General features: G+C 37.9%; 1 protein-coding gene across 1 annotated transcript in view; it reads right to left on the bottom strand.

Annotated features, from left to right (window-relative positions):
- Positions 1-26,139, bottom strand: part of LOC126416950 (neural-cadherin-like) — a 154,475-nt gene that overhangs the window by 7,854 nt on the left and 120,482 nt on the right. The window contains exons 11-17 of the mRNA XM_050084830.1: positions 24,539-24,702; positions 24,207-24,375; positions 23,916-24,107; positions 21,745-21,776; positions 20,519-20,718; positions 20,290-20,432; positions 16,169-16,429 (exon numbers count right to left, since the gene is read on the bottom strand). Coding sequence (XP_049940787.1) covers positions 16,169-16,429; positions 20,290-20,432; positions 20,519-20,718; positions 21,745-21,776; positions 23,916-24,107; positions 24,207-24,375; positions 24,539-24,702 — 1,161 coding nt within the window. The remainder of the gene's footprint in view (positions 1-16,168; positions 16,430-20,289; positions 20,433-20,518; positions 20,719-21,744; positions 21,777-23,915; positions 24,108-24,206; positions 24,376-24,538; positions 24,703-26,139) is intronic.

Raw genomic sequence — 26,139 nt, 5'->3', positions numbered from 1 at the left:
ATAGGGGAAAGATTATTATGGATATGATATCTGAGTTGCTGTAGCAATCATTCAAATAAATGTGCAATCTTTTCATGAAATTTTAATGATCAACTTTTTCCTCTGAATATGAAAATATTTTTTGGCACCAACCTACATAGGGGAAAATCAGAGCTTGCACAGAAACATTCAAGTGTTCCTTTTTCCTGCAGTCTGTTTGAGTGTGGAAAAGTAGAGATACAGCCTGAAGGTTGTTCAATGAACCTCTGCCAGGCAGTTAATCATGAAATGCAGAGTAGTAATGTAGATGCAGATTGGAACCATATCAATGGGCAATGGGGAAGTGCACAGCAAGAGTTTAGATTACACACACACACACACACACACACAAAACGTGCTATATCTTGATAGAACAATTTCATAAAGATAAATTGAGAAAAATTGAAGTATCAACTAGTTAATATGACATTGAGGATACATTAATTATTTACAATCAAAGAATTGCATTACTTTATTTAAGTGTAAGAGGGTTGTATTAATTATGTAATTTATAACATGTTTCTGCTGTATTTCTTTTATGACTGTTGGGTACCATATGGATGGTGATGATATGAATGATATGACTGGAATGTGGTAAACATAAATACATATTATTCTTGATCCATATCTACATCTATACTCAGCAAGCCACCTTACATAATGTGGCAGAGTGTACTTTGTGTACCACTGTTACTTCTCCTCTTTTCTTTTCCAGTAATGAATGGTTCACATGAAGATCAATTGTTGGTGAACATGAATCTCTCTCATTTTACATTCGTGGCATTTTTTTGAAATGTACAAGAAGTGTTCAAAACGAAAGGTGACTATATTTTTATTAAAAAATATCTATTTATTCATCAATATTCATGTTGTCCTCTTCAAAGTAATCCCCCTCCGATACAACACACTTGTGCCAACCACTCTTCCAGTCCTTGAAACACTTGTCATAAGCACTTTTTGGTAGAGCCATGAGTACTTCCAGTGATGAAGTTTTCACTTCCTTAATTGTTGAAAATCTTCAGCCTTTCATAGATCTCTTCAGTTTCAGAAACAGGAAAAAGTTGCAGGGGGCCAAATCCAGTGAATATGGTGGCTGACGCATGATTGTCTTGCACTTTTTGACCAAATAATCTCTCACAAGCAACAATGAATAAGCAGGTTCATTGTCGTGACGCAAAAGCCATGAATTGTTTTTCCACAATTCCTAAAGTTTTTTGCATATTGTGTCTCAAAAATGGTGAATAACACCAAGGTAACACTCCTCATTAACTGTACAATCTTGAGGCAAAAATTCATGATGCACTATGCCACGGTATTTGAAGAAAACAGTGATGGTCGAACTTGGCATGATTTTTTTCAGTCTTGGCTCTCTGGGATGCTTCCATTGGGATGATTGAACTTTGGTTTCAATGTCATACCCATAAACCCAAGTTTCGTCACCTCCTGAGTGATGCTCATGTGACAGTTCTTCTGATTGAGAAGTTTTGGAACAAACTATGCTGACACGTCTCATGCCCAAATCATCCGAAAAAATTGCATGACACAAGCTGACTGATACACCAACGTCCTCAGCAGCTTCCCTATGCTGACACGTCTCATGCCCAAATCATCCGAAAAAATTGCATGACACAAGCTGACTGATACACCAACGTCCTCAGCAGCTTCCCTTACAGTAATTCGATAATTTTCCAAAACAATTTTCTTCGCAGCTTCACCATTATCATCTGTCGTTGGTGTGCTGGGATGTCCAGAGCAAGGTTAATTACTGGCATCTTCTCAGCTATTTTGGAAGAGCTTGTACTACTTGCCAACTTTTTTTTTTTTTTTTTTGCTAGAGCAGACTCACCGTCAACATTTCAAGTGTTTTAGAGAACTTGATTCTATTTTTCACATAAAACTTGATTTCATTTCTTTGCTCCATTTTTTATAATAATCAAAAATTTCCAAGCACACTAAAGCATGTCTAACCTTCCTATCTGTAAAAAACAAACAAAGTATGCTGTACACTTGAAACTGCAAACATATTTTTGGGACATGTGTACCAACACAACAACAAAAAAATAGATCAATAATCGAATGTATGTTGCCTGCGCAATTTGAAAAGTCACCTTACTTTTTGAACAGCCCTCATTTGTAGAAGGTAGCTCTTCTAGGAATATACACTTCTGGAAGTTTAATAGTAAACCACACCATAATGCAGAATGCCTCTCATACAGCTTCTGCCACTGGAGGTCGCTGAGCATCTCTGTGATACTTTCATTCTTACTAAATGAACCTGTAATGAAATGCGCTGCTCTTCTTTGGATTTTTTCTATTTCCTCTATCAATCCCATCTGGTACAAATCCCAGACTGACAAGGAATATTGAAGTATTGGTCAAATGAAGGTTGTGTTAGTTACCTCCTTTGTGGGTGGCCTACATTTTTGAGATCTTTTCCAATGTATCTCATTCTATCATGTGCCTTACCTGTGATTAGTTTTATGTGGTTGTTCCTTTTTACATCATTGTGAAAGCAACCTCCTAGATATTTTAAAGAAATAACTGCTTCCAGTGATTATTATGCAATAGTATACTCATGCAATAATGGGTCTTTCTGCCCATTTATGTGCTATATCTTATATTTGCTTATGTAGTGGATCAACTGACAATTGCTGCACCAAGTGTTGATCCTCTGGATGTCTTCCTGGATTTTTGGTGCAATTTTCCACTGTTGTGCCTTCTTTTTACACAACAGCATTGTCCAAAAAATGTCTCATAGAACTTCCAATGTCACCCATTATGCCATTATATAATATGTATATACAGTATATAGTGCAAAGTAATGTTTCAATAACATTCTCTAGGGGTAAATCCAAAGTTATTTCTTTGTGTGAAGATTTCTCTTCATTGAGAGTGACATGCTGTGTTCCAATTGCTATAGAATCTCTTCACTCCAATCACATGGCTCATCATTTATTTGGTACAATTATTTTGTTCATTAGACATTGCAGAAATATGCTGAATGACTTCTGGAACCAAAGGAACACAGCATCAACCTGGGTGTCAGTATCCACTGCTTTCTGGTGATGTGGATGAACAGAGTCAGCCATGATTCATACAATCATTGGTTTCAGAATACCTTTGATTCCTAAACAGAAGATTTTTGGTGTCCAGAAATGTCATAATACATGAGTATAAAACATTTTCCAAAATTCTGCAACAGAGATGTAGGACTATAATTTTGTGCATCTGTTTGATAACCCTCCCTGAAAACGGAAATTACCTGCACTTTTCTACAATCACTAGGAATGCTTCCTTCCTTCAGCATCCTATGGTACAGGGCTGCTAGAACAGAAGCAAGTTCTTTCCCATATTCTTTGTGGAATCTTACCAGTATCCAATTGGATCTAGTGGAATTTATTTCCTCTGATGAACAATTTTAGTCGTTTTCCTGTCCCATGATCACTTATTTAGACATCTGTCATTTGGACATTCGTGTTGTACTTCTATACAGAGATAAGAACATGAAAGGAGTTCTGAATATTTTAATGTGAACACAGTTCTGATGGGTCACACATGTTCAGAGTACAAGCCAGGCCAAGTCCAAGATACAAATCACAATCCTCTCGAGAGAAGAGTCAAGTTACTATGACTCAATACAATACTGAAATGAGACAGAGGTCATTCTGCTGTGAGGTTATATGGAGCTAGTCTGTTTTAGTATCTCAAGGTGGCACTGGCCATCGGTGGTGCCTGCAGGATCTGAGGCGGTGTGGTCTTCTGCTGTTTGAGTGCGCTGTTGCCTGACGGCCAGTTCTACGCCATTTGGCACCTATGCAGGAGAGCTGAATAGCAATGCCTCTTGAAATGTTGTGGTAGCCACAGTAACGGCACCAGTACAAAATGAATGATAACATGGTGGGTTTTCACATCCAAGGTGGAATCTCCCTCAGTGAACAGTTTTCGTAAAAGGAATTTAGAATTTCAGTCTTCTCTCTGTCATTCTGCATTTTGATGCCATTATTGTCACAGGGTGTCTGAACAGATGACATTGATACATTTATTGATTGAAAACAGGACAAAAACTACTTAAGATTTTCTGTCAAGTCAATATATGGAATTTTACTTCTGAATTTGATGAATCCCTCACACATGGTTCTCCTTAGGCTAATTTTGGTTTCACTCCATTTTTGTTTGTCTGTCAGGTTTTGGATATGTTTCAATATGCTGCCTTTGTTGCAGCTTTGGTTGGTTTGTGGGGGTTGAAGGGACCAAACTACAAAGGCCATCGGTCCTGTAGCAGCTTTCTAACACAGTTGTTGAACTACAACAACGCTCAGCACATACCTCTGTAATGTCTATTACTCTTGAACTTTGTCCACTGAGGCTCAAAATTTTCAGTCCTCAAGATGCATTTTTCACGTTCATCAGTCAAGTAACCTGAAATTTCTTTTTCATCAGTCTTACAAAGCAGCAAATAACATTCTGACTTTCCTTGCATCTTATTTACAGTCATACTCAGTGATGCTGTAATGAGCTTATGATCACTGATTGCCTGTTTTAAGCTAATTGAGTCAAAACATTCAGGACTTTTCATGACCAGGAGATCTACATCTAAATTCTGCAAACCATTGTGAGATGCATGGTAGAGGGTACGTCCCATTGTACCAGTTATTATGGTTTCTTCTTGTTCCATTCACTAATGGGATGTGGGAAGAATGATTATTTTAATGCCTCTGTGCATGCAGTAATTATTCTTATCTTAACCTCATGATTCCCATTTAAGTGACCATAAGGGGTTGTCGTATATTCCTAGAGTCATCATTTAAAGCCGTTGCTTGAAACTTTGTTAACAGACTTTTCTGGGGCAGTTTACATCTATGTTCAAGAGTCTTACAATTCAGTTCCTTCAGAATCCCTATGACACTCTCCCACCAATCAAACAAACTTTGGCCATTCATGCTGTGCTTCTCTATATACATTCAATAGCCACTGTTAGTCCTATCTTATACAGGTGCCAAACACTTGAGCAATATTCTAAAACCAGCCGCACAAGCGATTTGTAAGCAATCTCCTTCATATTACCTATGACTGAGCCTCTGTGATTATTCCATTTCATATCCCTACAAAGTGTTACACCTAGATATTTATGTGAGTTGCCCAATTCCAACAGTGACTCACTGATATTATAGTCATAAGATATTATGTTTTTTTGTTTTGTGAAGTGCAAAATTTTACATTTCTGATGCAAGTTGCTGATCTCTGCATCACATAGGGAGCTTATCAAGATCAGGGTGTATACGGGGACAAAGAAAAAAAAATCCCGGATTTCTCCTGGATATCCCGTTTAAAAAATATGCTCTTTCCCAGGCGAAAATACGCTTTTTCTGTGCTAGGTGGCAGTAGGTATTCCGTGGATTTTTCCTCGGAACTGTAAAACTTATCAATCCTTTGAATCATTTGCGTTTTATACAATCGCATAGAACTTCTCGGAAAAAAAAGAAAAGACGGAGGAGAGAAGTTTTGGAGAGACTTTTAATAAAAAAAAGGAGAGAAGTTTTGGAAAGACCTTTGATTTGCAGCAACATATACGCTGCATATTTTCGTATTACGAAAGTATAAATTCGAATTGCACCAAACACAGCGCGTTAGTTTCCGGAGCGTTGAAACTGAGGTTGCCATGTTCTTTTGTAAGCCAGTCATATCTCAAGCCACGAGATCTCGCCAGCCGATGACAGCAGCTATTCAGATCATAGGACACGTGTTATAGTCAATAGAGATGGGCCAAACGGTTATTCTGGAGTAACCGTTATCACAGTTCCAGCTAATTGAGTCAAAACATTCAGGACTTTTCATGACCAGGAGATCTACAAGTAAGCGGAACTTCGCCACAGCACTGTTTAAGTAAAATATTAACAACATGCGTTTTTAAGTATGAAGTAACATGTAAACTGAGTACTGTAAAAGATAGCCCTATTGGGAAAAGTGTGAGTACGCTAACCCAAGTTTTATGTGAGATTTGGAAACTGCTCGATTTCTCCAGCTACAGCATGTTTATAACAAATGAAGACATAGGCTGTAAAAAAAAAAGTGTACAGCCTTGTAAGACAACAAAAAATATACGTAATGAGACAGATTCGTTTACTCCTGTGCTGTAAAAGATTGCCATATTGGGAAAAGTGTGAGTACGCTAATCCAAGTTTTATGTGAGATTTGGAAACTGCTCGATTTCTCCAGCTACAGCATGTTTATAGCATATGAAGACATGCAGATCGAAAAGGTTGACAGTGTTACATATCTGGGACTACAACTCGATAATAAATTCATTTGGGAAGGGCATACCACATTTTTTTCACTGTATTATTTCATAAGGGAGCATATTCTGCGGTAACTCATCAAACGTAGAAAAGTTTATTGGATGTAAAAGTGTGTAATAAAAATCGTTTGTGGTATAAATTCAAGAACATCATGTAGGAACGTGTTCAAGGAACTTTGTATTCTCACCACTGCTTCCTAGTATATTTATTCCTTAATGAAATTTGTTACAAGTATTTCCAACCAATAGCTCAATACATAATATCAGTACTAGAAATAGGAACAGCAATCTATATAACGACCTAAAATCACTTACTTTTGCCCAAAAGGGGTCCAATATTCAGGAACATGCATTTTCAATAAACTGCCAGCAAGCCAGCAACCATTAAAAACTTGGTTTCAGATAAAGCACGGTTTACAGTGTGTTTGAAGGACTTTATGATACAGAAGTGTCTGATTCCACCTATCCTCAATATGCCTATTCTAAGTGTGTCTATGACGTCACTACATACACATGGCAACAAACATGAAGATACATACAAATAATACAATAACATCTCCCACCAAAAATACAATCAAACCAACGGGACAACTGCGGGAAGTTGGGGTTTTAGGGTGAGGACAAGCTAGTAAAAAAAACACACACCATGATCCCAAAACACAAAATGAAGAACAGAAAGAAAAAAAATACAGCATTCTGCTACACCAACAAAAATCTGCAGGAATCGGACACTTCCCTTGAACACTATAGGTCAACCATAGGTGACCATACCAAAACACCAATACCCACAACTAAAAGAACGAAAATGGGAATCGGATATTTCCCCTGACCTACATAGGTCAAGCTCAGATGACGATGCCAAAACATCAACACGTACAACTATGAAAATGGGAATCGGTCATTTCCGGTGACCTATACAGGTCCACCACAGCTACTGATGCCAAAAAACCAACACCTACAACTGCGAAAAATAAAACCACAATCCCAAAAGTCCACAAATCAATCATCCCTACATAAATTAAATCACATTCAATACTCCATAAATATACAAAACATCACAGCTAGAAAAAAAAAAAAAAAATTAATTACCACCAGCAAATTCCGGCACTGCAAACTAGATCAGCCCCCCCCCCCCCCCCCCCACACACACAAAAACCAACTCATAAACACCGTGCCGTAATGACATTCACACACCACAACACCTTTACATCGAAGCACACGGGTGGAATCAGACGCTTCCATTGACCCCTCCTTCTACTCTGTAGATGAATATCGTAACAGAGACTGATAGACCAAGTTTTGACAGCACTTGGTTGCAACAGTCAAGATCGGGTATTCTGTGTATGATAAATTTATTAAAGGTGCGTAACTGTGTTTTATTCTGACAGCGTATCAATTCTGTAAATATTAGCAGTTACTGTAATATATTCACATATTTTGACAATCTCCTGAGAAATGATGAGGATAATAATTATTATATTCAACTGTATTATGTTATACTTTCTGACATGTTATTTGCCATTCGCGATGGCCAGTGGCTATTTCCGAAGAAGTACGTAAATATTTGTTCGCTCCAGTAACTATCGACTCTGAAATATCACCGGGGTCTAAGGCTGGAGTCACTGTGTCAGGAACACAGACACACAGTTATTCAGAAAACTGAAACTAATAATATATTTTTGCCCTCCGTAATTATGTGAATGTATTTTATTTTACTTGATAGCTCCCGGCCACAGAAATCCGTTTTGTTTTCATTTGACGTGGGAGCTGCACACGAAGAGAAACACCGAAATCACTTAACGTAAACACAGGTCACGCTCGAATCTGGCAGCTAGGGCGCACGAGAAAAATTTTTCTCGTTTGCATCTGGCTGCTTGCTGCTACTGCGGATACGGCTAACAGCCAAACTAAAAGTAGCGGGTAGCGGGCGAAGGTGCTGCTTATACGTGAGTGAACTGCGCATGCGCAACAGCCCGCTGGCAACTGGTCAAACAAACCTAATGTGAACAGTTGAGACATCAAGCTCATAGCAAGCAGTTTATTGTTACGAAGAATTACATAGTCTTCGCCCTACGGCCTTTGACATATTTTTGCTATTTGCAAACACTTGTGCGTGCACGGTGTTTTGTTGTTGTAAATTGCGCATTTCCTTTGCAACTAAAGTTTTATTTTCTTCCTCTTGTTTATATTTTATTGCTGCAGTATTATTCTCCAGTAGCAGGATGCAGTAACATTCTTTGCTAGAAAATCAATTCTTGTTGTTGTTGTTGTTGTGGTCTTCAGTCCTGAGACTAGTTTGATGCAGCTCTCCATGCTACTCTATCCTGTGCAAGTTTCTTCATCTCCCAGTACCTACTGCAACCTACATTCTTATGAATCTGTTTAGTGTATTCATCTCTTGGTCGCCCTCTACGATTTTTACCCTCCACGCTGCCCTCCAATGCTAAATTTGTGATCCCTTGATGCCTCAGAACATGTCCTACCAACCGGTCCCTTCTTCTAGTCAAGTTGTGACACAAACTCCTCTCCAATCCTATTCAATACCTCCTCATTAGTAATGTGATCTACCCATCTAATCTTCAGCATTCTTCTGTAGCACCTCATTTCGAAAGCTTCTATACTCTTCTTGTCCAAACTATTTATCGTCCACGTTTCACTTCCATACATGGCTACACTCCATACAAATACTTTCAGAAACGACTTCCTGACACTTCAATCTACACTCAATGTTAACGAATTTCTCTTCTTCAGAAACACTTTCCTTGCCATTACCAGTCTACATTTTATATCCTCTCTACTTCGACCGTCATCAGTTATTTTGCTCCCCAAATAGCAAAACTCCTTTACTACTTTAAGTGTCTCATTTCCTAATCTAATTCCCTCAGCATCACCCGACTTAATTCGACTGAATTCCGTTATCCTCGATTTGCTATTGTTGATGTTCATCTTATATCCTCCTTTCAACACACTGTCCATTCCGTTCAACTGCTCTTCCAAGTCCTTTGCTGTCTCTGACAGAATTACAATGTCATCGGTAAACCTCAAAGTTTTTATTTCTTCTCCATGGATTTTAATACCTACTCCGAATTTTTCTTTTGTTTCCTTTACTGCTTGCTCAATATACAGATTGAATAACATCGGGGACAGGCTACAACCCTGTCTCACTCCCTTCCCAACCGCTGCTTCCCTTTCATGCCCCTCGACTCTCATAACTGCCATCTAGTTTCTGTACAAATTGTAAATAGCCTTTCACTCCCTGTATTTTACCCCTGCCACCTTCAGAATTTGAAAGGGAGAGTATTCCACTCGACAATGCCAAAAGCTTTCTCTAAGTCTACAAATGCTAGAAACGTAGTTTTGCCTTTCCTTAATCTATTTTCTAAGATAAGTCGTAGGGTTAGTATTGCCTCACGTGTTCCAACATTTCTATGGAATCCAAATTGATCTCCCCTGAGGTTGGTTTCTATCAGTTTTTCCATTCGTCTGTAAAGAATTCGCGTTAGTATTTTGCAGCTGTGACTTATTAAACTGATAGTTCGGTAATTTTCACATCTGTCAGCACCTCCTGTCTTTGGGATTGGAATTATTATATTCTTTTTGAAGTCTGAGGGTATTTCACCTGTCTCATACATCTTGCTCACCAGATGATAGAGTTTTGTCATGACTGGCTCTCCCAAGGCTGTCAGTAGATCCAATGGAATGTTGTCTACCCCCGGGGCCTTGTTTCGACTCAGGTCTTTCAGTGCTCTGTCAAAGTCTTCACGCAATATCGTATCTCCCATTTCATCTTCATCTACATCCTCTTCCATTTCCATAATATTGTCCTCAAGTACATCGCCCTTGTATAGACCCTCTATATACTCCTTCCACCTTTCTGCTTTCCCTTCTTTGCTTAGAACTGGGTTTCCATCTGAGCTCTTGATATTCATACAAGTGGCGCTCTTTTCTCCAAAGGTCTCTTTAATTTTCCTGTAGGCTGTATCTATCTGTCTCTATCTATTCTGGATATGGAAGAGAATGTAGATGAAGACGAAATGGGAGATACAATAGTGCGTGAAGAGTTTGGCAGAGCACTGAAAGACATGAGTCGAAACAAGGCCCCAGGAGTAGACAACATTGTAGCCTCTCCCCGATGTTATTCAATATGTATATTGAGCAAGCAGTGAAGGAAACAAAAGAAAAATTCGGAGTAGGTATTAAAATCCATGGAGAAGAAATAAAAACTTTGAGGTTGACTGTCAGAGACAGCAAAGGACTTGGAAGAGCAGTTGAATGGAATGGACAGTGTCTTGAAAGGAGGATATAACATGAACATCAACAAAAGCAAATCGAGGATAATGGAATGCAGTCGAATTATGTCGGGTGATGCTGAGGGAATTAGATTAGGAAATGAGACACTTAAAGTAGTAAATGAGTTTTGCTATTTGGGGAGCAAAATAACTGATGATGGTCGAAGTAGAGAGGATATAAAATGTAGACTGGCAATGGCAAGGAAAGCGTTTCTGAAGAAGAGAAATTTGTTAACATCGAGTATAGATTTAAGTGTCAGGAAGTCGTTCTGAAAGTATTTGTATGGAGTGTAGCCATGTATGGAAGTGAAACATGGACAACAACTAGTTTGGACAAGAAGAGAATAGAAGCTTTCGAAATGTGGTGCTACAGAAGAATGCTGAAGATTAGATGGGTAGATCACATAACTAATGAGGAGGTATTGAATAGAATTGGGGAGAACAAGAGTATGTGGCACAAATTGACAAGAAGAAGGGACCGGTTGGTAGGAAGTGTTATGAGACATCAAGGGATCACAAATTTAGCATTGGAGGGCAGTGTGGAGGGTAAAAATCATAGAGGGAGACCAAGAGATGAATACACTAAGCAGATTCAGAAGGATGTAGGTTGCAGTAAGTACTAGGAGACGAAGAAGCTTGCACAGGATAGAGTAGCATGGAGAGCTGCATCAAACCAGTCTCAGGACTGAAGACCACAACAACAACAACAGTATCTATCTTGCCTCTAATGAGATAAGCCTCTACATCCTCACATTTGTCCTCTAGCCATCCCTGCTCAGCCATTTTGCACTTCCTGTCGATCGAATTTTTGAGACGTTTGTATTCCTTATTGCCTGCTTCATTTACTGTGTTTTTATATTTTCTCCTTTCATCAATTAAATTCAATATTTCTTCTGTTACCCAAGGATTTCTACTAGCCCTCGTCTTTTTACCTAATTGATCTTCTGCTGCCTTCACTACTTCATCCCTCAGAGTTGCCCATTCTTCTTCTACTGTATTTCTTTCGCCCATTCCTGTCAATTGTTCCCTTATGCTCTCCCTGAAACTCTGTACAACCTCTGGTTTAATCAGTTTATCCAGGTCCCATCTCCTTAAATTGCCACCTTTTTGCAGTTTCTTCAGTTTTAATCTACAGTTCATAACCAAGAGATTGTGGTCAGAGTCCACATCTGCCCCTGGAAATGTCTCACAACTTAAAACCTGGTTCCTAAATCTCTGCCTTACCATTATATAATCTATCTGATACCTTCTAGTATCTCCAGGGTTCTTCCATGTATACAACCTTCTTTCATGTTTCTTGAACCAAGTGTTAGCTATGATTAAGTTACTCCTTGTGCAAAATTCTACCAGATGGCTTCCTCTTTCATTTCTTCACCCTATTCCATATTCACCTACTACGTTTCCTTCTCTTCCTTTTCCAACTGTTGAATTCCTGTCACCCATGACTATTAAATTTTCGTCTCCCTTCACTACCTGAATAATTTCTTTTATCTCATCATACATTTCATCAATTTCTTCATCATCTGCAGAGCTAGTTGGCATATAAACTTGTACTACTGTAGTAGGCGTGGGCTTCGTGTCTATCATGGCCACAATAATGCATTCACTATGCTGTTTGTAGTGGCTTACCCGCACTCCTATTTTTTTATTTATTATTAAACCCACTCCTGCATTACCCCTATTTGATTTTGTATTTATAACACTGTATTCACCTGACCAAAAGTCTTGTTCCTCCTGCCACCGAACTTCACTAATTCCCACTATATCTTACGTTACCCTATCTATTTCCCTTATTAAATTTTCTAACCTACCTGCCCGATTAAGGGATCTGACATTCCACGCTCCGATCCGTAGAACGCCAGTTTTCTTTCTCCTGATAACGACGTCCTCTTGAGTAGTCCCCGCCCAGAGATCCAAATGGGAGACTATTTTACCTCTGGAATATTTTACCCAAGAGGACGCCATCATCATTTAACCATACAGTAAAGCTGCATGCCCTCGGGAAAAATTATGGCTGTAGTTTCCCCTTGCTTTCAGCCGTTCACAGTACCAGCACAGCAAGGCCGTTTTAGTTAGTGTTACAAGGGCAGATCAGTCAATCATCCAGACTGTTGCCGCTGCAACTACTGTAAAGGCTGCTGCCCCTCTTCAGGAACCACACGTCTGTCTGGCCTGTCAACAGATACCCCTCCATTGTGGTTGCACCTACAGTACGGCCATCTGTATCGCTGAGGCACACAAGCCTCCGCACCAACGACAAGGTCCATGGTTCACAGGGGGGAATCAATTCTTAAAAGTCAAAATTACAAAAATTTAATGAAAGCTAAAACAACGAAAAATTCCCGGGATTCCAAAAAACTCCCGGGTTTTTCTCAATTTTCTCCTGGATGAAAAAGTTCCCGGCTTTTTCCCGGATTTCCCGATTGTCCCAGGTCGTATACACCCTGAAGATCTGACGGAATATTTATGCAGTTTCTCTCAGGTAATACTTCATTATAGACAACTACATCATCAGGAAAAAGTCTGATTTTACTGCTAATATTGTCTGCAAGGTCATTAATATACAACATGAACAGCAAGGATCCCAACACACTTCCCTGAGGCACACCCAAAGTTACTTCTGCATCTGATGATGTGACCAAAGTTAGTGTTCATTCCCTAGCGAACGAGACAGGAAATGAAATTGAGGGCAGCAAAGCAAAAGCTGAAATGCTTAACTGTGTTTTCCAGTGTTCCTTTACAAAAGAAAACCCTGGAGAATTACCTTAATTTAATCCTAGTCTAACTGAAAAATGAATAAAATAATTGTTAGTGTCAGTGGTGTTGAGAAACAGCTGAAACTGTTAAAATTGTACAAAGCTCCACGTCATGGTGGAATTCCTTTCAGATCCTATACTGAATTTGTGGCTGAGGTAGCCTATCTTCTAATTATAATCTATTGCAGATCCCTCAAACAAAAAACTTTGCCCAGTTCTTGGAAAAAGACATAGGTCACACTCGTCTACAGGAAGGTTAGCATAAGTGATCCACAAAACTACCATCCAATATCCTTGAGATAGATTCATTGTAGAATCTTGCAACATATTCTGAGCTCAAACTTAATGAGGCATCTTGAACAGAAAGACCCACTCAGTGCCAACCAGAATGGATTTCGAAAACACTGATCACGTGAAACCCTACACGCACTTTTCTCACGTGACATAATGAAAGCTTTGAATCAAGGCAACTGGGTAGATGCAGTGTTTCTTAATTTCCAAAAAGCATTTGACTCAGTACTCCACCCATGCTAATTGTCAAAGGTATAATCATAAGCGGTATCAAGTGAAATTTATGACTGGATTGAGGACTTTTTGGTAGAGAGGACACAGCATGTTATCTTGGATGGAGAGTCATCGTCAGATCTAGAGGTAACTTCCGGTGTGAGATCTAATATGCTGTCTTTGTGACAGTTCTCTGAGTAGCTGCTAAAGGTAATGTTTTGGTAAGGCATTTAGAAGAATTTCACTTAATTCCCTGTCCCTACTACCCAGCTTAACCATTTGAGTCTCCGAGCCTATAGATAGTTAGTTGAAATCTCTAATACTGCACCATGATCAGAAAATTTACACGGCATCTTCTTCATGTTTTCCCACAAATGTTCTGCTGCTAAGGGAGGGGCCTTGACAAAAACCTCCGATTACCATTTTGGACCCTCCTTTAATAGTCATCTTCACCCAAATCTGTACTAACCTCACCAGATATCATCACATATTTTATAGCTATATACATGCCTCCACCAACAGTGTTCTATCTATTTTTGTGCTATGCATACCAATCAGAATGTAGAATTTTACTGCTTTTAAAATCTGGCTTTGCTCACCTTCCTGGGTCTAGTACTATTTGGCACTGTTACAATATTTTACAAATGAGATGAGTTTTGGGATCTTTCCATAGACGCTCCTGCAGGTAAATAACACTGAATAAAACATTTTCTTTCTCCAGTCTATCATAATACATGCTGCTCTCTTTAATAAATAACTGAATGAGGATAGCGTTCTTTCTTGCATGAAATTACATTGTATCATATTGGATTTGTGGTGGGGTTTCTCTAGCATAAAAAACCCACATGTCTAAGCCCATGTACTCTGTTAATCTAAGTAGCTGCTTCCTGTGAGTAGTTCATGCCTGACCTATTAGGGGAAGTGCTACAGTTCTTCACACAATAGTGGAGGTCAAGAAATATGCACCCACGAACATCACAGAAGCATTTGAGGTTCTGGTTTAAGTCTTCCACTTGTCTCTGAATCAGAGGATCATGATCAGTTTTGGGATAATGCTCCAAAATGCTAGTTCTGCTTCCACCCACAACTGAGGATAGCCCTCTTCATGAAAGCAATCTCCTCCACATCTCGGACCTGAACACCCAGCAAGCAAACAGAGTGGATAGTGGTTCCTTTCTGAGCTAACTACTACGTTTTTCAGTGGCTTCATCATCTGCAAATGATGGAGCTTCCAATGACAGGCATCCCCACCGTGAGTGTTTGTTCAGATATTTCTGGAACATTGGCCCCAGTCCCAATAGACAAAGGTGTCCCATGCAGACTCAGAAGTACTTTCAGCAGTGGCTAATACGTGTAACCTGTTTTTAGGGCATGAACGGACAGCCTTGTGGCCAGTACCCACTTTTGCCTTCTGCCCAGAGGATTGTGTCATTACCACTATTCACCTGATGGGGAATGTTGAACAGCCTGGATTGGCCAATCTGAAGGTGTTGCAACATTATGGACTTCAGTGAAACTATAGGCACCAGAGGGGCCAAAGCATTTGTCTCAAGTCCCCCAATGCCACCCCAGTACCCTAAAGCCCATCAACAGGGCTAACAGCTTTCAGCTGTTTACAAACAGTGGCCAACTCACTGAGCTCTTATTTATTTTATGTATTTATACATGTTTAAGATACACATTATTATTTTCATACATAGTTATTAAATATATATTGTGCGGCAGGTGCAGTTACCAAATATTTGAAAAAAAGAAGACATGAGCACTAAAATGTTCCAATATGATAAGCATTGGTAGTATTATCATTTCCTGGTCAATGAAGTAGAGTCATACTGGCTTTCTAGGGTGAGCCACTGTTATCACACAATGTTAAGCATTAAGCAACATACCAAGTTTTGTAAATATAACTATATAAGGCACATACTTCAATAACAATCAACAGTCTCACATAGTTGTTGAAGTGTGCCAATTATGCAGGTTAATTTACAAAAACTTTTTAGAATAGTCAATGCTTTGTGGTATATGATGACCATGGCTCACCTTAGCAAAGCAGTATGTCTTCATTATGTTGATGCGGGGGACAGTACTGTTGAAAGTAGTCACTGAATAAATGAAATTATAAGCTGCTTTACAGTGACTGTGGCTTCATTTTTTTCAACTATCCATTTCAATACTGTGTACTTCATCAACAATATAACTTGTCCATACAATAGTATAAAATGATCAGTGATGAATAAATACAATACTCATTACATTCTTTAACATCTACTACAAAAATATTAGAGGTCTGTTTGGACTTTGCTTACCTGTCCATTGTAAAATAGGTTGCTCAGACAGCCATCAAAATTTGCAGGACTTGGACTTGCATTCCACATCCGCATTTCTGTAGGTAATAACTTCCAGTAAATACCACCGATCTGAAGAGGACTGTTTAAAAGGAGTTGCCTGCTGAATGGAGGCAGTTCTTTTTCAGCCATGCAGCTGGTTCTATTGAAGAAGGGTACTGATATTTCTTTCACTTCCAATACGTCAGCCGATTTGCAGTGGTCAAGCAGAAGGCGAATATTCTACAATGAAATTTTAAGAGTTCTTGTATCTAAGAAGGTACTGGTTCTGCAAATATATAGCAATGTAAACCACAATGCTTCAATTTTTATAATGGAAACCCAATCATATTAAATAAATTGTAAATTTTACCAGGTGAGTGATGTCAGATGAGCTGAAGTTATTAACATCTTTTAATACTATGCAGTATTGTGAATGTAGTATTAAAGCATTGGGCCTCTTTCAGTATGTTGCATGTACAGCTCAAACGTTTCTGAAGAGGTAGTCCAGACATGATTTACCAATGTAGTGAGAGACAGTGCAGCTCACAATATGAATTATAAATATTTTTGCATACAACCACTAATATTGGGAACATAATCCACAGCAACACATTTTGGGAGTCAAGTTCCCATGATCTGCTTGTCTAATTTAATTCTACATAAAATGCACTTTAAAAGCACTCAGTATCAAAACATAAGAACAAATAAAATTATTTGGACATTAAGACCTTGTCGTACTTTAAAAACAGCAACTCCATAGTCCCTCCTCTGAAAATCCATGTTACACACATCTTCCACAGCACTGCTCTATAAGGCGGTAAAAACTGGTAACATCAGCTGCCCCTACATGCACCACTAGTTTGTCAACATATGCAGACCCATACAGATTAGATTAGATTAGATTAATTATTCATTCCATGGACCCACAAAAGAGGGGATCGTCCTGAGTATGGAACATGTCAGATAAATACACTACAAAAATGTAATTAGAAAAATTTGAGTTTCATTAATTTTAATAATCCTCAGTCAATAAACAGTCAAATTATGTACAAGATTTGAAATTAAACTTCCACTATTTACAGACTTAAGACTTACATCTTCTTTCCATGCACCCAACATTCACACAGTAGGTAGTTACTTGGCTGTTACAACCAAGTGTTGTCAAAAATTAAAGTATAAGAAATTTTCATTAAAATGGTCTACTGCACTTGTTGAGAAATTCATGGATGGAATAGAAGGAGTTGGCCACCAAAAATTCTTTTAAATTATGTTTAAGTTGTGTCTTGTCTGAAACTAGACTCTTAATGGTTGCCAGTAACTTATAGAAAATATGCGTTGCTGAATATTGGAATCCTTCCTGGGCAAGAGTAAGTGATTTTAAATGTTTAAGTATATTGTTCTTATTCCTTGCATTGATACTGCGCACTAAGCAGTTAGTTGGAAAAAGAGATGTATTATTTACAACAAACTTCATCAAGAAATAAATATACTGAGAAGCTGTGGTTAGTATGTCCAATTCTTTGAACAGGTTTCGACATGATGTTCTTGGCTTTACACTACACGTTACTCTTATTATATGCTTCTGTACTCTGAACATTTTTTCTCTGTTTGTGGAGTTACCCCAAAATATGATACCATATGACATAATGGAGTGAAAATAAGCAAAATATGCCAGTTTTTTATATTTATATCTCCTATGTCTGACATAATTCAAATTGCACACACAGACTTGTTTAGGGGCTTTAGCAGTTCATTAGTATGTTGCTCCCAACTGAATTTATTATCAAGTTGTAATCCCAAGAATTTTACACTCTCAACTTCTCCTATTTCCATGTCATCATATTTTATACACTCTAGAAGGAAATCTCTTGGATGTTCTGAACTGTATGTAGTGGGTCTTTTCAAAGTTTAATGACTGTGAATTGGCTATGAACTACTTATTAATGTAAGTAAAAAATTGATTAGATGCCCTTTCTAAATTTATATTTGATTTACTATTTATTGCTATGTTTGTATCATCTGCAAATAAGACAAACTTGGCATCTAGTAATGTAACAGATGACAGGTCATTAATATACACAAGAAAAAGTAGTGGACCTAGTATAGAACCTTGGGGAACACCACATGTAATTTCTTCCCAGTCAGATGATGTCTGATTGCCTACTGCTGAAGTGTTACATAATGACACCCTTTGCTTTCTGTTAATAAGATATGACTGAAACCACTTTGCAGCACTACCAGTGATGCCATAATATTTTAATTTACTTAAAAGAATGCTGTGATTCACACAGTCAAAAGCCTTTGACATGTCACAGAATATGCCAGTTGCCTCTAATTTGTTGTCTAATGAATTAAGGACATTTTCACTGTAAGTGATGTTAATGAACTAGTGGTGCAGAGAGACACGGCTCATAAGACTGGTTATTTATCACCTTATGGAAGCAATGCTTTGGAGGATGTGCGGAACATGGATTAGAACAGCAGGGAATCTGGTGTTGCTATTTTTCTAGAGTAAGATGAGGACTTCATGTCGTATATTTTATGTATTATTAATATAATAGAGGAAAACATTCCACGTGGGAAAAATATATTTAAAAACAAAGATGATGTGACTTACCATACGAAAGCGCTGGCAGGTCAATAGAAACACAAACAGACACATACATACACACAAAATTCAAGCTTTCGCAACAAACTGTTGCCTCATCAGGAAAGAGGGAAGGAGAGGGAAAGACGAAAGGAAGTGGGTTTTAAGGGAGAGGGTAAGGAGTCATTCCAATCCCGGGAGCGGAAAGACTTACCTTAGGGGGAAAAAAGGACGGATATACACTCGCGCACACACACACATATCCATCCACACATATACCAATGTATTATTAACTTAGACAGTGAGATGATGGGAGTTGAATCCTGAAATGAATTACTGTGGATTATGTTTCTAATATTACTGGTTGTAAGCTAAAATATTTATGATGATTACCTTAACAACTGTTACATTTGGTCCTTGAGATGGACAATATTAGAATCACAGTATGAGGTAAGATGATGACCAGCACCCATAAGACATAATGGAAGACAGTGTCATGAAGTCCCTTGCATCATTATTGACAATGAAACTAAAGGAAGGCATATTGAAAGTGTAATACTTCTGTATCGACCTCAAAGGATGAACTTTAAACCTGGTCAGGCCTATATGTTGTCAAAAACATTGTTTCTTGTTGTGTGATTTATACACTCAGGTAACTACTGCACTGAATGCTAACAGTGATTCATGAAATATTAGTGACTTCTATGCTGGTTTACACAAGCAATCAGCTCTTCTGAATGAAATATCAATAACAGTGAAGTTGACTATTCCATTCTCACTACTATAAATGCCAGCTACTTATTGTATAAATAGCTAATCAAGAGATAATCATGGAACCTAATGCTGGACAGAATCTTTGGAAGTTATCCATATAGAAGCTGTTATGTGATGTTTTCACAATTCCAATGAAATTTGATTGAATAATTTAAAAAAAAAAAGAAAAAAAGTGGAGTGGTCTACTGGTCTCTTCTCAATTGGTAAAATGAATCTGGTACTGAGTTATAACTAATTGGAAGAATAATAATCAAATACCGATAAATAGCTAGAGATATATGAAACTATGAAAAATCCAATGCATGTAATTTTGTGGCCTAAATCAAGAGCATTACATAACAGATCTGAAGATCAGAATTTCATCACGAGACACTGCAAAAGACAAGCTAGTGATGGGTCTGAAATTACTCCTTATACAAAATAAGTATTATTATAAAGCTTAGAGGCTGATTGAGTTCCAGTTGACTTAGTTATATGTAATTCACACAGATTGTGTATCTGCCGTTACAGCTGCAAAATTTCAGCATAATAACAAAATAAATTAGCAAAGCAATTAGTACAGTAAAAACAATGAAGATACAAGTTTTAGGATGGAGGAAAAGTTACCTAATGCTTCAACAATGGAAGTAGATAGATGGGTAAACTTTAGTACAATATATCTAAAGATAATAAATTAGATACAGTAATTAAAACTACTTTATCGCTGTACATTTTCACAGTATTTGAAATTTATAATTACCTTGTGGTTCCAGTATATGTCAACCTGATGCCATTTTCCATCATTTACATAGTTTGTTACTTTCAAGATTAGTTCTATTGTGTTATCATCTATATGTATCAACAGTCTGGGTTCACCCTGCCTTATCTCTAATGCAATGTAATCTGTGGAATTTTAAAAGAAATTTATTACACCTAAAATAACTTTTCACCAGTCTGATTTATGCCAGTACAACAAAACTGTTCAGTACCTGATACATTATTTGAAGTGGCGAATGACAAAGGACCATTGTACAACAGCACACCATCTTCTTTATGTGTTATGAATTCTAGGCTGAGGTGATTTTCAGCTTGTGGATGGAGTGAAGAAAACCAAGCCCATCCACCAGTCTGAAAACTTCTCACTGTCTGTTGACAACGAGGTCCTTTGAAACCAACAGGGCATACACATCTGTAAGATAAAGAATGTAGAACTAGGCGAAGGAAATTTACTCACTGAATCCAAATTAATGTGCTATTTGCTTCATCAGACAAATATCAGTTATTAAATGCTACAGCATGAGACAATATTCAGTTTTTCTGTAAGAAGAGGCAGTAAAGTTAGAAATGGCTCTTCATTAATATCTCATAATTAGATTATCATTGGATATTATTTGCGTGTCAATGAAAAGACAGTTTTTAAAACTTGTTTTTACTTAAAATGTGTGCTCAAGTCATTTTATACCTGTAACAATTTTTCATCAAAGAGATGATATAGTTTATAATGTATCTTTAGAGACAGAGACATATACATATTAATGCATCCATAGTCATTACAAAATTCCTTATGTAAGCATGCAAAAACATAGCTGCCCATGAAAATGGAATTATGTTCCATGTTATAGAAACTTGACACATTTCAAAACTATCATAGGATCATTTCTAGTTGCACATTGCTATTCTATAGCACAAACTTGCACAAATTTTAAAGATAAGCTACACTGCAAAAATAATATTTCTCTCAAATTTACCGTAAATTGGTGCCTTTCTGGAGACAGTGGCCTCCATTATAGCAGTGATATTCTGCACAAGTTTCAGAGGCAAATTTCTTTATTCTGGACCTGCATTCAGGTGTAACTATGATTGTCAGGCCAACTAGTGATGTAAAATTGGCATCCACCAGGTGTGGTTGATTTATGACTCTGAGGCTATCAGTACATGACTCTTGGCATTGCACTCTTTCAATGAAACAGTAATTTATGCCAGCCATTGACATGTCCAGACCAGTTCTTCTTTTAACCTGCAAAAGGCACACCGTCTTTCAGGAAAGAGGGTTCTCTTGAGATTACATTACTATATACTGCAGAGTGTAAATGATTGAGCTTAGCTCACAATATACAATTTTCTGGATGGTTATGCCACATTATTCTTCAAAAATATTTTTCATTAATATTTTTGGATCAATCTTCTCAATTCCCTTTTTGGGCAATGTCATTACCTCTCAGGAAATTTGTCTTGTAGAATGATGACCTTGAAATCATAATACAAAATCACAAAATACAATATCAATGAACACCCACAGTCTCTCCTCTCTCTCTCTCTCTCTCTCTCTCTCTCTCTCTCTCTCTCTCTCTCCCCCCCCCCCCCCCCCCGCCCTTCTTTCTTAACACACACACACACACACACACACACACACACACACACACACACACACACACACACACCACACCTCTGTCTATATCAAACCCACAAACAGACAACAGCACCTCCACACTGACAGCTGCTATCCCCTCTGCATCAAATGCTTGCTACTTTACAGCCTAGATATCTGTGGTAAATGGAACTGTCCCAGTGACAAATCCTACAAATTCTTTACCAATTATCTGTCTAATGTTTTCCTCTCCTGCAGCTACCCTGTAGATCATGTCCATAAGCAGATCTCCTGAGCAGGCCATTCCCACCTTCTGGCAACAATGTGCCTGCTTCCAGGCAGCACAGAAGCATTCCCTTTGTCACACCACCCAGGTCTTGAATGGTTCAACAGATTACTTTGTCATGGCAGCAGCTTTCTCAAATTGAGACCTGAAATGAAATCATCCCTCCCCCTCCACAATATCCTTCCCCTACCAACCGTAGTGCCCTTTTGTCATCCTCTTCACCTTTGCAACATCTTTGTCCAACTCTACGACATTCTCAAATCACTTTCCCTACCTACAGGTACCCACCCCTGTAACTGACCCCACTACCAAACCTGCACCATGCATCCCCCCACAACTGTCTACTCCAGACCCACCACTGGCAAAACATAAACCATTCAAGGCAGGGCCTCACATGAAATAATATGTCACTTATCAGCTGACGTGTTCATGGCATGGCATTCTGCATTGGCTTGACAACCAGCAAACTGGCTGAGAGCTTGAATGGGCACAGACAACTGTCCACCTGAGGGGTGCCCAATACCCAGTAGCAGAGCATGCCCTCCAGCACCTAACTCTAGGGACCGAAGTGCCCGATTTGCCACACAAACCATTTGGATCCTCCCAACTAACACCAGCCCCATATAACTGCACAGATGGGAACTTGTGCTCCAACACACCTGGACTAAACCTACGTTAAACACTGCTCCTGTCCCCTCTTTGGTTCTTTACTCATTTATTTTATTTTTGCACAGCTTTTCTCCCTCCACATTTGTGGAAGAGGGCAAGGAGGAGATTATTGTTTAATGAATTCATTAGAGATGGAGCACAAGCACAGATGGTGTCAAGGATAGGAAAGAAATCAGTTGGGCCATTTCAAAGGAACCATCCTGGCATTTGCTTGGATTGATTTAGGGAAATCATGGAAAACCTAAATCTGGATGGTTGACATTCTCCCGAATGTGAGTCCAGTGAACTAACCACTGCGCCACCTCGCTCAGTATCACGTGTGTGTCTAATACACATGAGGGTGTCTTGAAAAGTAATGTCTCTGAATTTTCTATGTGAAAACTCTTAAAGCTTTTTAAATAAAACAAACAATATCAACATTCTATTTCATTAATCTTCATGTCCACATGTTTCCGCATAAAAAATTGGAGACATTATATTTCAGCTTGGCCTCGAAGATTTGTATGTGTGTGTGAGTTTGTGTGTGTGCACAACACCTATAGACCTCTCTTTCTTGTTTATCATTGTTTTGTTATATTTCTCTTCTTGCTTAGTATTATCCATTTCACATAAACTTCCTACATTATCAATCTCTCTTCTTTGTTCTGAAGCTGATGAACAACTTTTGATGCACTATCTTTCGCTTACCTTCCACTTGTTACCTCATAACCTAGGTTTCTCTCTTTCCTCTATTTCCCTTTCCCTCCTCTCTCCTCCGTGATGATGGAATGAGTTTGTATAATGTAGATTTTATTTATTTTTGTCAATTTCTGTGAGTCTGTTGGCTGTGCAGAGCTAAGGTAAGTTCTGGCTGGCCCATCTGCTATCTTTTAACTGATTTGTTAACCATCTGTTTGTACTAGAAACTATTATTTGTGAATCAGATTACAGCACAAAATTTCACTAGTGAATGTTCTAAGAAAGCTGGAATTAAACATAAATTCAAAACAATGATCTGTTTATGGAAATCTACATGGCATTTAAAACATATGGAAGTTAGTAGAAGCACACTAAACATACATACCTCTTCTTTATGTATCTGCAAAAGGCCATTTACTGTTTCATGTCTTTGAGGTCTTGAAGCAGCAACAGAAAAGAAAATGTCAAGTACAGGAGGCTGCCAGCTGTGCTGCTTTACACTGAAAATGTCCACATTTTTCTTTCCAGTGTTGAGTATTTCTGCAACGTAGCTTCTAAAACGTTCCACTCTGTTATCCTGAAATTAAAGTTGCACAGAAAGTGAAATATCTAACACAGGGCAAACAACATAACATGCCACTTTTTTGTAATCTACTCTTGTAACTTTTTAACTTACTGTTTCATTCAATTCTCTTACAAAATCTTCATCTGATATTCCATGAAATCGTACTGATGCTGAATTAATTACTCTGTCATATGGAATAGTTTTAATTGTGACAGTCACACTTGCTGTCACATTGTTCTGCAAGTGTATGTGATCACATACTCTGAAATCCAGCTTATAGCTGAAAATTATTTCGATAGTATATAATAAATGGCAGCAAACTCTACACAACTGCATCTCACATACTGTTTCACAGAACTATATAGAACACTGTAAGGCTAAGAGATTTACTTTTCACACGTAATTTTACAGAGATGTATAGAATATAAGGCTAAAAGACTTACATTCCATCAGGTGTATTATGCTTCATTGTAATCATCCCAGTGTCTTCATCAATTTTGAATCTATGATGTTCGTATGTCCTCCAATAAAATGTTTTATCTCTTAAATCCCAGTCATCTGGATCTTCAACATATATTCTCCCAATATCTGTTTCTGGAGTTTGATCCTTTATATCAGTGTGGAAATACATTAACATGCACAAAAGTATACATGCAAATATATGAGTTATCTCACTATTTAATGTTAAAAAGAATAATTTATAAATTGTTCAATCTATGACTGATATTCTGTTTTGAATATTTGTTTCACACAAAGATAAAATATTCATATGCTAGAAATGGCTGCGTCTAACAATAGTAAAAACAGCTGTTCACCAAATTGCCTGGCTTCCTCAACAAGAAACATAAAATTGTTTGCAATAAAGTGAAGCAACTCCAAGATTGTTACTTTAAGGATGTATTTGAGAACAGTACATGACCAACAATGCTGAGACGAATGCAGAATAAACAAAATAAACTCTTCAAAATAAAATGGCTTTAGCATTCTAAAGTAGCTTAAAAGTTTTGCAAGATTTATAAATAAGTTCATAACAATAAGAAAAAAAATCTGATGACAGCACTAAAAAGTGCAGCAAAAAGCAAAAAGACAACTCATTAAATATGGAGAGACAGAACTATAGGAAGTCAGATACTGGTACACATATGTATGTAGAAATTTCATTAGGAAGTTTATGATAGAAATGAACCAGAAAAATTCCCAAGGGAGAAAAATGAGTGTCACAGCCTGTGTAGTTCTTTAGTTCAAATGGCTCCGAGCACTATGGGACTCGTACTTCTTTAGTATTACATGTTAAACCACTCCCTCCAGCTAGGGAAATAAGTCGTTAAATCCAAAAGATCACAATTATTTTTTCCTTTAAAGCAGAGTACCACTTTTGTCTCCTTTAAAAATATTAATGTCTGTAATCATTATCACTATTAACCACAATCAACTGACATATTTACCAGTATTATATTATCAGGCACTCAGAGCTAGATAATTGTAAGCCACACAATGAGCACTACTGAGAGTTTTGCACTTTCCTTATCCACAAGAGGATGGCGAGACACTGATGGATTAGTATTTAAACAAACAAAGAGATGGCAGCACACACTCTATTGTTATGTATTGCTCCAAGTCACAGTATGTCATTTTTTGTGCTTTAGTAAGGTAAGCTGAGCAAGATGGTGTATTGCAGAGGAAACAGTGTGACTTCTTCAGATGAAAAAATGCATCGTGGGACCAATAAGAGTGTGATGCTAGCATTGTAGATGTGTGTGATTAGTTCAGTTGATGTGATACTGCATCATCATCACAGGTTGGCATCAACAACATGTAATTATGTGGCATGATATTACAGCATGTGATTATGTGGCTTATGACAGTGCAGTACATGTAGTACTCTTAAATAATACTAATATTAAATGACTATGAAACAATTTTTAACACATTTATTTGGAGCCTATTGACTGTAAATGATTCTTATACTTGTGATGGGCAGCACCAGGCAATTGCTATGGGGATTATTATGGCTTGCTGTTATATAGCTTTAAACTGCTGTAAT

Source organism: Schistocerca serialis, chromosome 8 (assembly GCF_023864345.2).
Source record: "Schistocerca serialis cubense isolate TAMUIC-IGC-003099 chromosome 8, iqSchSeri2.2, whole genome shotgun sequence".
In the NCBI taxonomy this organism is placed as follows: Eukaryota; Metazoa; Arthropoda; class Insecta; order Orthoptera; family Acrididae; genus Schistocerca; species Schistocerca serialis.
This window is presented reverse-complemented; position numbering and strand designations above follow the sequence as displayed.